The 14,951-nt window shown below is 40.1% G+C and overlaps 1 protein-coding gene across 4 annotated transcripts in view; it reads left to right on the top strand.

Annotated features, from left to right (window-relative positions):
• DNAH10 (dynein axonemal heavy chain 10) overlaps positions 1-14,951 on the top strand; it is a 131,851-nt gene that overhangs the window by 19,686 nt on the left and 97,214 nt on the right. For 2 of the 4 annotated variants that reach the window (XM_038574797.1, XM_038574796.1), the window contains exons 1-7: positions 1,633-2,373; positions 4,748-4,924; positions 5,731-5,856; positions 6,743-6,915; positions 7,521-7,672; positions 12,177-12,341; positions 12,967-13,174. In XM_038574797.1, the coding sequence (XP_038430725.1) occupies positions 2,278-2,373; positions 4,748-4,924; positions 5,731-5,856; positions 6,743-6,915; positions 7,521-7,672; positions 12,177-12,341; positions 12,967-13,174 (1,097 nt within the window). In that variant the 5' untranslated portion in view covers positions 1,633-2,277. Of the gene's footprint in view, positions 1-1,587; positions 2,374-4,747; positions 4,925-5,730; positions 5,857-6,742; positions 6,916-7,520; positions 7,673-12,176; positions 12,342-12,966; positions 13,175-14,951 lie in introns of those variants that run through there. The other 2 variants (XM_038574798.1, XM_038574799.1) reach the window with 2 other exon arrangements.

Raw genomic sequence — 14,951 nt, 5'->3', positions numbered from 1 at the left:
GGCAGAGCTGTCAAAGAGAGACTGTAGCTGAGAATATAGTTTCACTCCATACAGCATGATAGGATGGTGTATGGTTCATCATGCATACCTTTTCAGCTTCATGTGGGAAGCACACCAGTAGCATCCCCATTTTAGGTCTTGAGGAAATGTTTTTATAATCCAGAGCATCTTTTTGTATGGACAACACCAGAGAATTCTTCTTGGGTTATCTAAACACTTCCATTTCTTAAAAAATATTTATTTGTTGTAGAAAGAGTGAGTGAGCACACGAGCACAGGGAGGGGCAGAGGGAGAGGGATAGAGAATCCTCAGCCAGACTCCCAGGTGAGTATGGAGCTGATGCAGAGCTTGATCTCAGGACTCTTACATCAAGACCTGCATGAAATCGAGTGTTGGCTGCGTAACTGACTGAGCCCCCAGGGGCCCCTAAGGATTTCCATTTTAATTGTATCCAGTTTATTCTCAGCTTCTGTTTTATTTGTGTTATTAATTTTTAAATTGAACTTTTCATTAAAGTCACTTTGCTAAGTAATGCTAAAAGGTTAATAATAAGAAAAAGCCACCCCATGCTAACCCCTTTTCATTTCCATTCTTGCTATCATTTTTCATAATTTTCAGTTTTTTTTGTTTACCCTCCTATTTCCTAAAAAACATGCCAATGTGATTACTTTGTGATTTATCTAATGTAATCAGTTTTAGATACCTATTAGCTTTTCAGAGTAGATATAGACTTGCCTGTCCTATTCCTACCCCTATCCCCCTTTGTCTCTTTGTCATCTAACATAGTTTATCATAACTTTTGGTTAAATTAATGGTTAGTGTTTACTCATTATATCTGTGCAAATTTGTTCACTGGTGAGCCAAGAAGCCCATCATAACCACACCACCTTTCTTGTACAACCCTTTATTTTTCTTGAAGTTAATCATTGCTTTTATTTTTATTTGCCTGGTTTTTTACATACTTGTTGTTTTTTCCCATCTGCTCTAACATCTCTGCTACATATCTATCAATAATGGGTTCAATATGCTCAAAAATATCAGTACTCTTATTTTCCTGGAGGCCTTTATCCCATTCTGCTCCAGTGTAGATTATTTGCTCTTTAGACTTATTGCAAAATAGTCACCCTAGGACTTCTCATCTTTTCTAATCTGTGTTGGATCCTGTTTTCTAGATTTCATATCTTCCTCTTTCCTTATTTAGCTCTTGTTTTGCTGGAGCACATTTTTTAGTAGCTTCCGAAGAAAGGTTTCATGGGACATATATTTTTTGAGTCTTGTATGCATGAATTCTGAAATGAAGTTAGTTACAGAATTTAAGGTTGAAATAACTTTTTTTTTAGATATTTGAACTTTTATTTAGATATTTGATCATTGATTTCTAGCTTCCAGTATTATTAGAACTCTGTTGTCATTTTTTTTAAAGAGAGACATAGTGTGTGCATGAAGTGGGGGGCAGAGGGAGAGGGAGAAAGAGAATCTTAAGGAGGCTTCATGTCCAATATGGAGCCCAACATAGGACTCGATCTCATGACCCTGAGATCTTGTCCTGAGCCAAAATCAAGGGTCAGATGCTTAACTGATGGAGCCACCCAGGCATCCTTGAACTCTGATGTCTTTCTGATTTATTTTTTCTAGAACCAACCATTTACTCTTTGTAGAGTGGGGTGGGATGAGGGTATAGAGGATGCATAGTAGTCTGGCTGTGCAGGGTGGAGAAGGGATCCTGTGTTTGCTTCTCACCCTCCTGGTGTCTCCAAATGTTCAGCCTCTTGGAGGTTTCACAGGGGAGGAAATGAGTACCCACCTGCTCCCCCATTGCCAGCAGGTTGTAATTCTCTGCTTTCTATGAAGTTATTTACTTTCCGTCTGCCTAAAACTTCTGAACTATCTCTTCTGCTTTTGTGTTGTCTTTCATTTTCTTTGTTTATATGAGTTAACACTTAAAAAAAATTTCCTTTGACCTTTTTGAACTGAATGAGAGGAGATAGGAGAAAGCCAGTGCATCTAATCTGCCATTTTTAACTGGACACCAGCTTCCTCTAAAGAACAATGGAAATCCATCTCAAGTCATGAATATGTTTTTTGCTTGTTTCTTTCCACTTTGTTTTGCCAGGATAGTTAGTTATAGAGACACGAGGGCTGTTTTCCTTCTTTCTTTCTTTCTTTTTTTTTTTTTTTTTTTTTTACTTTTTGTTTTTGCAGGTTATTGAGAAAAAGGCAAAAAGTTTTATTGATGAATCTTTTAAGACACTTCGATCAGCTGAAGCAGCATTTGATATGCTTTTAAAATTTAAGCATATTCGTTCACGAGAAGCTATCAATCGACAAATGATGATGAAGTTTAATGATATTCTTGCACAGTATTGCAAAGAGGTAATTGATAAATCTATAGGTGCCGGAGCAGTAAAAGACACTTGGCAGTATGTGAAGAATGGAATCATGTTATTATCTGTCTTTCCCATCCAAATCCAGAGAAACTGTGGAATTTTCACAGATAAGCATGTCACATGCCACAGGTAGCCAAACAAAATGTGTTTATTTAAGTGAAGAAATTCAGTAAGAATTTATCAAGTCCAATGTTATATAGCTCACATTGTGTTGGGCTCTGTATGAGTTAGGAGTAGAAATAATCACATTAATCATTGCAGAAGTCCTAGCTAACCATATATGTATTGATATGTTCAGAAAAATGTTCCTGGTGCTCACATATTCCAAGTATGATGTTAAGCACAGAGATAGAGAGATGAACAAAACACAGAATATGCCTTCAGAGAAGTCAGTATCTAGTGGGAGAAACAGACCAAAAAAATGCTTATCATTTTATTTAGAGGATAAAATGAGAATATGTGACATAATTTGGTCAGCATCAGTTGGTGTGACATAAAGGGATAAAGTGATCTCCAAATGTATAGTTTCCTTGCTGCTGTTGTAACAAGGTACTGCAAACTTTGTGACTTAAAACCACACAGACTTGTTATCCTACATACTGTTCGGAAGGTCAGAAGTCTGCCATGGTCTGATTGGGTTGAAATCAAGGTGTTCTCAGGGCTCTAGCTCTTTCTGGAGTCTCTAGGGGAGAATTGATTTTTTTATATTTTCCCCAGCTTTTAGATTCCTTCCATCTTCAAAGCCAGCAACATCTAGTCCTGTGTCCATCACTCTGACCCTGTCCTCTGCCTCCTTCTTCCTCTTATAAGGGCCCCTGGAATACATTGGGCCCACCCAGATAATCCAGGGCCATCACCCTATTATTTAAGGTCAGCTGCTTGGCAACCTTGATTCCCCTTTGTCATGTAAGGTAGCTATTCACAGGCTCTAGGGATCAGGACTGTTACTGGGGCACTGGAATTCTGTCTCCCACATCTGATTACCCACATGCGGGCGTGGAGATGCTTCTTTTAAAATGAAGGTCCAGGCCACATGGTCCAGCAATTCCACTTTTGGGCATAGACCCTAAAGAAGTGAAAACAGAGCCTGGAAGAGATATTTGCACACCCATGTTCACAGCAGCACTATTCACAATAGCCAAAATGTGGAAACAACCCAAATGTCTATTGGTAGATGAGTAGATAAACAAGATGTGGTTTATTCATACAATGGAATATGATTCAGCCTTAAAAAGGAAGGACCTCCTGACACATGCTACAGCATGGATGAACCTGAAGGCATTATGTTAAGTGAGATAAGCCAGTCAAAAAAAGTCAACTACTTGGGGTCCCTGGGTGGCTCAGCGGTTTAGTGCCTGCCTTCAGCCCAGGGCATGATCCTAGAGTCCCAGGATCAAGTCCCGCATGGGGCTCCCTGCATAGAGCCTGCTTCTCCCTCTGCCTGTGTCTCTGCCTCTCTCTCTCTCTGTGTATCTCTGATGAATAAATAAATAAAATCTTAAAAAAAAAAGTCAACTACTCTATGATTCCATTTACGTGAGGTACTTAGAGGAGTCAGATTCATGGATTCAGAAAGTAGAGTGGTGAGTGCTAGGGGCCGGGGCAGGAAGGTGGGGAGCTAGTGTTTCATGGGGACAGTCTCAGTTTGGGAAGGATGAAACAGTTCTGGAGATGATGGTGGTGGCAGTTGTATGACAGTGTGAATGTGCTTGCCACCGAGATGCACTTAATGATGGTAAATATTATGTATTTTTTACAATAATTTAAAAAAATTACATAAATAATTATAATATTTCAGTGGTATGTTGTCCCTGCATGCCACACAGACGCACACATGCACGCATGTGCACACACAATGCAAGCCTGGTCACTAGTCATGCCTAGAACAGATTTCAGAATTTCTTTTTTTCTTAAGATTTTATTTTATTTATTCAAGAGAAACACACAGAGAGAGGCAAACATATAGGCAGAGGGAGAGGCAGGCTCCCTGTGGGGAGCCCTATGTGGGACTCGATCCCAGGACCCCAGGATCACACCCTGAGCCAAAGGCAGATGCTCAACCACTGAGCCACCCAAGCGTCCTGATTTCAGAATTTCTAATAAGTCAGTGAAATGATTCTACACAGTGTGTAGTAATAAAGCATTTGGAGCACTGCATATGTTAAACCAAAGAAAAGAACTGCTGGAGTATAAGAAAAAGTGGTAAAAAATGAGTAAGTGGTCAAAGCACAATTCTGTATCTCATTCACTCTCTGACATTCCAGTGTTCATTGCTTTAAAGACACAAATCCCAGCTTTAGTCTTTTCTGGCTCACAGGTTGGTGTGTACCACTTACAGAGTGCCTTTGATTGCTTTTCAGATCGACATAGTTAATAAACTCTTTGTTCAGAACCTGGACAACCCACCCCTGTATAAGAATCACCCTCCGGTAGCAGGTGCAATCTACTGGGAACGGTCCCTGTTCTTTCGGATCAAGCACACCATCCTCAGATTTCAGGAGGTGGAGGAGATACTGGACAGTGACCGAGGAAGAGAAGTATGTTGCTTTTGCTGGAGTTGTCCCCTTGTACGTCTCACGACTATGTGAGGAGCACATTCATGCCTGTAACTTATAACGTCTTTCCCGTGGTCCCTGATTTCAGGCTCAGGTTTAAAACCACCTTTTGTGTCACTTATCTTTGGTGTCTTAATGCATATGACATCTTCCAGGTCGCAAGCCATGTAGGCTTTTTCCTGACCTTGTTCTTCTGCTTCTCTGGAAGGTGACCCTCTTTCTGATAATACTGTCCCTCCCCCACCCATGGGTTTTTGTATGTTATAGGGCAGGGGTTGACAAACCTTTTGTTTAAAAGGCTCAGAGAGTAGACGCTTTAGGCGTTTGCAGGTCATACAGTCTCTGTCCCAACTACTCAACTCTGCTGTGGTAGAGAAGAAGGTAGCCCTAGATAGTGTGATGATGAACATGCAGGGGCTGCATTCTCATAAAACTTCCTTTTCCAATGCTTAAATTCTCATTTCATATACTTTTCACATGTCGCAAAGCACTGTCATTCTTTTTGATTTCCTGCTAATCATTTAAAGATGTAAAAGCTGTTGTTAGCTCTTGGGTGATATCAGATGCGGCCCACGGGCTGAGGTCTGCTGATCTCTGCCAGTTGGTGTGGATTTCAAGCCATAGCATCTCAAACACGCCGTCTAAAATTCGTGAAAATCTGGATGCTTCCTTTTGCAAAATGTGCTAACAGATTTTTTTTTTCTTTTTGAGAGAGAGAGAGAGAGAGAGAGAGAGAGAGAAGTGTTATTTCCAAGGACAAACTGACAGTTGCCTGGGTTCTTTGACAGGTGAAACAGAAGTACTTGGAAGTGGGCAGGACAATGAAAGACTTTGAGGACAGAAAGTACGAGCAGTGGAGAGAGGCCACGGAGCTGGTCCTGCCAGCTCTTATGAAGAAGAGTCTGCTTACCAAGGTGTGTATCTGCAGATCCTTGCCCAGACCAGGGCGCTCAGGGTCGATGATGGCGTCTGCTGTTTTCCCGAGGTTCGATGCATTGACATGCTTGCAGCTAATGGGTATTTCCAAAATCAAAGGCTAAGAAGGGCCAGGTTGACAGCCCTTCAGGGAGGAGAGGAGAGGCACAAAGAAGGGGGAGATGGAGGCAGCATAATGTCATGGTTAGGAAATGTGGCAGAGTCAGGCAGCCCTACTGACTCCATGAGCAAGCAGGTTCAGCCTCAGCTTGCCCATTTGAAAAGTGAATCAGGTCTAATGACATCAACACACAAAGTATTGGTTGAGCCATGTGTGAAATTGTTGGCAGTCGACCTCCAGAAAAATGCCATTTCCTACAATTCACCCTTAGCCATAGCACTTAGCCACATAGAGCCTGATCCACAGCAAAAGCTCAGTGAATTGCTGAGCGTACCCCTGTGAGGGAGGAGAGACCTGGCTGAGGCGGCTTCAGAACCGTGGTCTCGAAATCCTGCAGTGGGCACCAAAATGAGCTCAGAGGGCTGCATGGGAACTGGACCACACGTGTCCTATCAGAAGGGGCAGCTGCCGTCTTCCCCAGTCTGTGCCTGCCGTACCTTCTCAGCCTTTCTAAGTGTTTGAGAAGAAGCCATAATTCTGGAGTTTGACATGCAATTGACCAGTTTTTGAACATGAGCGGCAATCGAATTCTTTAAAAACCATTCACTAAACAAAATATGTATTCAAGGTAGCTAGGCAGCTGTCTAGTCTGTCAGGGCATCCAGGGCCCTATACTGATTGTTTTCCAATTTACGTTTAACTGGGGCTGTACGGGCTGCTTCTTGGACCCACCTTGCCATGCTCATGAGACATCTCTTCCACAGACTTCTACCGTTGCTGATGAGGCTGCTAACTCTGACAAGGGAGCTATATTTGCAGTCAATTTTTCACCTGCTCTCAAGGAGATTATTAGTGAAACAAAGTACTTGGAACAGCTAGGATTCTCTGTCCCCGAATTAGCAAGGAATGTTGCTCTCCAGGAGGACAAATTCCTTAGGTAAAAAGATTCTTCTCTTAAATCAACAGTAAAATTTTTGATCTCGGGACCCCTTTCCATTCTTAAAAATTAATGTGAACCCCACCCTCTCCTGTTTTCTCTTTAACTACCAGTATTTGCCACCTTAGAAATTAAAACTAAGCAATGTTTAAACTGTGTATTTATCCATTTATCTAAAAGTAGTGATAACAAACCTATTACATGTTAACATAAGTAACGCTTTCTAATGAAAATAACCAATATTTTCCCAAAGAGAAACTTAGTGGGAAGACTCAGCATTGTTTTCAATTTCTGCATATCTTTCAATCAACGCTTTAGCCTGGAGGCACCTGGGTTGGGTTGCTCAGTTGGTTAAGCATCCGACTCTCAATCGCAGCTCAGGTCTTGATCTCACAGTTGTGAGTTCAAGTCTCCATTGTGTTCCATGCTGGGTGGGAAGCTTTCTAAAAAAAAAAAAAAAAAAAAAAAAAAAAAGAAGAAGAAAAAAGAAAAGAAAAGACAAAGCTTTAGTCTGGTTAATGGTCTTTTGTAACTTATCTAAAAGGTGAAGCTTTTTATGAGCTGCATTGACATCCTCATATCAGTGACTTTCCTGTTTTGCACAGGTACACAGAAGGAATACAGCGTATGTTGGATCATTATCACATGCTCATAGGAACGTTAAACGAGGCAGAGTCTCTTCTTCTCGATGATCATTCTCAGGAATTAATAAGAGTGTTTAGGTCTGGATATAAGAGGCTAAACTGGAACTCACTAGGTAATATGATTCATCTACCTATTTATTGCCTTTTAGACTGCGTTGCAAAATAAATTTTTTAGATTGTTTTAGCTGAATTATAATTTTTATATGTGTAGATGTCACTAACACCTGAGTTTTGAACATTAACCATTTATACTTGATGGAACTTAGCACTAACCTCAAGGCTTTAGTTGGGACTGAAGACCAGATGGGATGCCATTTTGACACTCTGCTGGCCCTACCCTTTCTCTTCCAAAAATAAAGTATCTTTTACTTTTTTTCCTAATATTTTTCTATTTTTTTTCTAATATTAAAATTTTAATTTTGAAATCATTTATAGATTCACACCCAGTGAATAATTAATACAGAGAGGTCCACTGAGCTTTACTCAGTGGCCTCCCACCCCATGGTAACTTCTGCAAAACTATAGTATAGCTCACACACCAGACATATTGACATAGGTATAGTCAAGATGCAGAGCGTTTCCATGCCACAGTGATAGCTCATATTGCCATTTTAAAGTCATATCTACTTCACTTCCTTTCGTAGCCCCAACCTCTACAGCCATGAATCTGTTCTCCTTTTCTATAATTTTGTCATTTCAAGAGTGTTATATAAGTGAAATCATATGTAACCTTTTTGGGTTGGGTTTTCTCTGTTTGCATAATTCTCTGGAAGGTTTTCCAAGTTGTTGCATGTATCCGTAGTGTGTTCCTTTGGTGGTTAGAATCGCATGGCATCAATGTGCCCTCATTTAGCCATTCACCTGCTAAAGGATACCTGGGTCATTTCCAGATTTGGCTAAGATGAATAAATGTTTGTGCTAGAAAAATATTTGTGTTTGGGGCTTTATGTGAACACGAGTTTCATTTCTTTGGGATAAATGCTCAGGGGTGCAATTTCTGGATCCTATGCTATTTGCATGTTTAGTCTTTTTAAAAAATTATTAATTGCCATTGTGTTTTCCAGAGTGGCTGTGCTATTATGCATTTCCATCAGCAATGTATGTCCTATTTTTTCTAGGTCTTGGCCAGCATTTTGGCATTGTCACTGTTTTTAAAGTTGTAGTCATTGCATAGCTATGTAATGGTCTTATTGTGGTTTTGATTTGCATTTTTGTATTGGCTAATGATATTGAGCATTGTTTCATTGCTTCTTTGCTGGCTCTATATATTCCTTGGTAAAATGTCTTTCTATGTCTTTTGCCCATCTTCTAATTATACTGTTTGCTTTTTTTACTTTGAGTTTTGAGAGTTCTTTCTATACTTTGGATACTGGCCCCTTGTTGGATATGTGGTTTGCAAATATTTTCTCCCACTCTGTAACTTGTGTTTTCATTGTCCTAATAGCATCTTTTGCAGAGTGAAAGTTTAAAATTTTGAGAACCCAATTTATCAAATTTTCCTTTTATGGATCATGCTTTTGGTGTCAAGTGTAAGGATTTTTTTTCCTTGACCTACATCCCAAAGACTTTCTCTTATTTTTTCTAAATATGTTATAATTTTATATTTTGCAGTTAAGTTTGTGATCAATCTTGAGTTAATTTTTTGTACAAAGTGTGAGACTTGAAATTTATTTCTCCCTCATCTTGTACTTCTTCCTCCTCTTCCTTCTTCTTCTTGACAATGGAAATCCAATTTCTTCAGCATCATTTGTTGAAAAGGCTTTTTCCATTAAATTGAGTTTGCATCTTTTTTAAAAAAGCTTTTATTTATTTATTTGAAAGAGAGAAAGAGAGAGAGAGAGAGAGCGAGAGAGCATGAACGGGGTGGGGGAAGCAGAGGGAGAAGCAGACTCCCCATTGAGCAGGGAGCCCAAGGTGGGGCTCAATCCCAGGACCCTGGGATCATGACCCGAGCCAAAGGCAGACACTTAACTGACTGAGCTACCCAGGCGCCCCTGAGTTTGCATCTTTGTAAAAAACTAGCTGGGCATATTTGTATGGGTCATTTCTGGATTCTTTATTCTGTTCCATTAATCTATGTGTCTGTTCCGCTGCCACTATCACAGTCTTGATTACTGTAGTTATATGGTAAGTTTTGAAATTAGTAGACTGATTCTTCCCATTTTTTTCCTTAAGCAGTTGTTTTGGCTATTCCAGTTCCTTTGCTTTTCCATATAAACTTTAGAATAATCTTGTCTATATCTACCAAAATATGCTTTCTGGGATTTTGATGGGAATTATGTTATCTATATATCAAATTTAGGGAAATTGATATGTGTACTATGTTGAGCTTTGTAGTCCATGAACATGGTATATCTTTACACTTATTCAGATCTTTGATTTTTTTTAAAGATTTATTTATTTATGAGAGAGAGAGAGAGAGAGAGAGGCAGAGACACAGGCAGAGGGAGAAGCAGGCTCCATGCTGGGAGCTGGATGCGGGACTCGATCCTGGGACTCCAGGATCACGCCCTGGGCCAAAGGCAGGCACCAAACCACCGAGCTACCCAGGGATCCCAGATCTTTGATTTTTTTTCATTAGCACTGTGTAGTTTTCAACATACAAGTTTTGTACATGTTTTGTTAGATTTATGCTGAAGTATTTAGCCTTTTGTTGAAAGGTTGTAGATGATACTGTGTTTTTAATTTTGGCCTACATGTTTGTTGCTCGTCTATAGAGATACGAGGGGATCCCTGGGTGGCTCAGTGGTTTAGCGCCTGCCTTTGGCCCGGGGCATGATCCTGGGGTTCTGGGATTGAGTCCCACGTCAGGCTCCTGGCATGGAGCCTGCTTCTCCCTCCTCCTGTGTCTCTGCCTCTCTCTATATATGTCTATCATAAATAAATAAGTAAATCTTAAAAAATATATATATAGATACAGTTAATTCTTTTTATGTAGTCCCATCTACCTCCAGGCCTTTTCTGATACTACCATGGCAGGCATGAGAGGCAGAGGGGTTGGGTTGCCTCATCACAGTATTATGAAGGTGGAAGTCTAGGCTGCCCCAGCTAACCCTTACTGGCAAGGGTTTGAGTGAGGTCATAGTTTTTGTCTATGGTGTTTTACTAGAGTAGAGTATTTTCTGTGTAAAATTTTCTGTCTTTCCAGAATGTCCCTTCCCTGGTCCTTTGGCAAGAGAGTGCAGACTTCTGGGGGGCTTTGGCATTTATAGATCACCGGCTTCTTAAGCTCTAAGTCTGAGATATAGAAGGAAAAGGAACCCAGGGAACTCATTCTTCAGATCCCAAAGTCCTAGCCAATTTGCTTCTCTTCACTTTTTAGAGTCTTATATTTGTTTTATAGATTATGTGCAGGGTTCTTAACTGTGTTTGGCAGGAGGAAAAAGGAAAAGCATGCCTACTCCCTCTTCCTGGAAGTAGAAGTTCCCTTTACTCTTTTAAATAAACAAGGCCTTTTTGCTTTTTTTTTCCTTTCTTTTCAAATCTTCTCCCCTCTTTTCCTTGTCTTTCCTTCTCTTCTTCCCTTCTCCTTTATATGGAGAACATGTCTATTCAGACTTTGGCTCCAGAGTTAAATCCTTGAGTGAAAAGTCCAGCTCTACCCATGTGACTCAACCTTGTGGAGGCTCAGTGTCCTCATCTGTAAAGTCAGCATAATCTTAGTACCCAATTCACAAGATTGTTGTAAAAATTTAACGACATAATAACATGCTTAGACTACTACTTGACCAATCATAGGTGCTTAATTCAGGTTTACTATTCAAGTTATTGCTGGCTATGTTTCTAAGCAACAGGTCGAAGGAGACTGGCGGCAGGGTAGGGTAGAGTGGAGGGTTCAAGTTGCCGTGGCAATGAGAAGACAACAGAGTTGGACCTTCTCTTTCTCCTCACAGTGCTTTAGATGATGGTTTGCTAAAATCTGAATCGAGAAAATGTATCATTTGGTTGATTCTGAGAACAGGGCTCCTTGTCCTAGTCCTTAAGGGTGCTAAGTGGATGTTTGCCACTGCAAAGACCCAAGATTAGATGAGCAGGGTCTTTCCTTTTTTTTTTGCATGTTTAAGTATTTTACTATTTCCAGGTGATTCCACAATATTTTACAGGTAATAAGAGTGGTTGGGCAGCCCTGGTGGCTCAGTGGTTTAGCGCCGCCTTCGGCCCAGGGTATGATCCTGGAGACCCGGGATCGAGTCCCACACCGGGCTCCCTGCATGGACCCTGCTTCTCCCTCTGCCTCTGTCTCTGCCTCATTCTCTGTGTCTCTCGTGAATAAATAAATAAAGTGTTTTTTTTTTTTTTTAAAAAGAGTGGCTGCACAAATGAAGTCCTTTTTTTCACATTTTCTCATGGTTAATAATTTTATTCCTGTTTGTAATGAAGTGACTGTGCTTTCGTATCCTGATCGGTCACATTCTTTATATATATATTTATTGGAGTTTGATTTGCCAACATATAGTATAACACCCAGTAAGCAGGGTCTTTCCTATGAAGGGATGCCAGTATTAACATTCCAGATGTTGATGGGCAGGGTATGGAAAGAAAGAGTTGAAAGCTAAATATCTTTCTTTTTTTTTTCATTCATTCTCTTTTTTTTTCTTTCATTCCGCCCCTTCAAAGGTATTGCTGACTACATAACTCGGTGCAAACAGGCCATTGGGAAATTTGAGTCCCTTGTCCACCAGATTCATAAGAATGCAGATGATATTTCTTCCAGGCTTACATTAATAGATTCTATAAATCTCTTTAAATATCCAGCACCTAAAAGTGAGGACGATCTCCCAGGTAGATACAATTTCTTGTTTCTCTGATTACAGAAGAAATGAAAAAACCTGTTGGTTGTGATTGCATGTATGCAAACGCAAACACAGAGACATTTATTCCATGAATGGAATAAAATCATTGCTAAAGGTCTCCGTCATTTACTTGAAACCATCATGAGTAATTTTTGCTTTTTGCCATTTTTATGATTGCTTAGACTGTTTTACAAATTCCCAAATCTGTGAAAACAGTAGTACTTTTGTCAATACCTTTGTAACAGTAGATTGTGTTTTTATGGGCTCACATTTACTTATTTAAATAGGGTATTTTAAGTGGTCTTAGACTAGTCAAAAAGCAATTTAAGAAAAGCAAGAATGCCCAAAGATATAAAAGTCAACTTTTGTATGCGGTATGCTTTGGCATACACAATGGGCATTCCCATGTTGCCATTTATTTATTTATTTATTTATTTATTTATTTATTTGCCTAGGGCATGTCTTGGCTTTTGGTATTGACTTATTTTCTTCTTTCAATCTACAATAGAGGTTGTTCTTGTATTTCTAAGATATATAGCTCATGTTTGGATTGCTTGTGAGTAATGTCCTTTCCTGCATCCATAAAGAATTGTAACAGATGTCTTCCTCTACAGGCGTAAAGGAATTCTTTGAGCACATTGAACGAGAAAGAGTCAAGGATGTGGACCACATGGTCAGGTGGTATCTTGCCATTGGGCCTCTGCTGACCAAAGTCGAGGGTCTGGTCATCCACACCAATACGGGCAAGGCTCCCAAGCTGGCCTCCTATTATGAATACTGGGAATATAAAATTTATGAGGTCTTGACAAAGCTCATCCTGAAGTAAGTTAACCTTTTTGCCTGTTTTAAAGACAGTGTGCATAGATTAAAATAGTCTACATATATGAATCGTTAAAGGAAGGGGTTCACAAAGTGCAGAATAGAAATCATTTGGACAGTAAGTCTGCTTTCTGGTTGAAGGGTGCTCACAGGATGCAAGGATGCCTTTCCAATTTGGCTCACATTCTTGTTAGGCCCCTCAACGTTCAGAAAAGGAAATTATGCCTCTTTCCACTTCAACTATCTGAAAGACATACATGCATCTGTGTTCAACTGGCAACAGAGAATCCTAGGTGATGCCCTCCCCTGTATTGAGAGAGGCTGATTTGAAGGACCTATGACCCATTTGTTCTCCCCAGTGGTCCACAGTAAATCCCTGACTACCATGGGCATCATATATGTGTTTAATGCCTGTAATGCCTGTTTAATGCCTGTAATGCCTCACAATAGACAAGGCTCTCCCATCCCTCCTAGAGTTCTAGACCACAGCCAAGCACCTCAGCTAGATCAGCCGAGAGCTGAATGCCTGGGCTTCATTGCATGGACTTAGGATCATTCTAGGAAACCAGCCTAGGAACTTCATACCTTCATGTTGTCAAGGGTGGTGTTCATTTCGTCACACAACATCTTCTTGATAATGAACCCCAGAAGAAATTTCTCTATCGTCCCTTCTGATTTTAGCCTCTTGAAAAAGTATTTTTATTTTTGTCTATCATTTTTTTACTGTTTTGTTTTTAAACTCTGTGGATACTTTGAACTGTTGACTTCATGGCTTCCCTTTTCTCCTTGGTTGCTGGGAAACTCAGAACCAAATTTGTAGCCTAAATGCAGCAAGTGTATAGGTATTTTTGTTTGCATTGTCTCCTTCTTGACATTCTCTCTCATATATACGTATATTTAAAGCTAACATGTATGACAGCTTACTCTCCACCAGGTTCATGTTACACCCTTTGCAGTTTCATCTGCATTTTTCAGACACAGACTGTTGAGAGGATAGGTGACTTGCCTAATGCCACACATACATCTAGTAAGAAGAAGGGCTAGGATATGAACCTGGGCCTCAATCACTTAACTAAATATCCCTGATTAGTGTCTATTTCCTTTCTTATTTTATCCCACTTAATTTTAGGGTTTCTTATTGCAATTATTCTTGTGAGCTGCTAAAATTCACTTAGGAATAAGACATTAATAAATAAAATAAATACCTTCAGTTGTCTTGCTTCCTGGACCCAATTTGACAAATTTTACTAAGCTTATCCTTTACAAAAATCTGTCTTCTACAAAAGATTTTATTTATTTATTCATAAGAGACACACAGAGAGAGACAGAGACATAGACAGAGAGAGAGAAGCAGCCTCTCGGTGGGGAGCCTGATGTGGGACTCGATACCAAGTCCCCAGGATCATAACCTGAGCCAAAGGCAGATGCTCAGCCACTGAGCCATCCAGGCACTCTACACATTTGATTTTTTAATTATTGCTTCTAAGTTAGATTCCTGCAGCATCCCCTTAAATATGGCACCTCCTGTAGTATTTCCCTTTCTAAAATGCAGTGTTTTCTCTGCATCCATATATCCATCCAGTCATCCATCCATATATCCATCCAGTCATCCATCCATCCAGTCATCCATCCATCCATCCAGTCATTCATCCATCCATATATCCATCCAGCCATCTATCCATCTATCCACTCATTCATTCATTCACAGGTCTTTTAGAGCCTGCATGAGGCAGACACTGGACCAGACAGGGCCCCTGTGCTTCTGGAGCTTCTCCATCCT

This window comes from Canis lupus, chromosome 26, assembly GCF_011100685.1.
Source record: "Canis lupus familiaris isolate Mischka breed German Shepherd chromosome 26, alternate assembly UU_Cfam_GSD_1.0, whole genome shotgun sequence".
Taxonomy (NCBI): domain Eukaryota; kingdom Metazoa; phylum Chordata; class Mammalia; order Carnivora; family Canidae; genus Canis; species Canis lupus.
The sequence above is the reverse complement of the archived record's forward strand: the minus strand, read 5'-3'. Positions and strand labels throughout refer to the sequence as shown.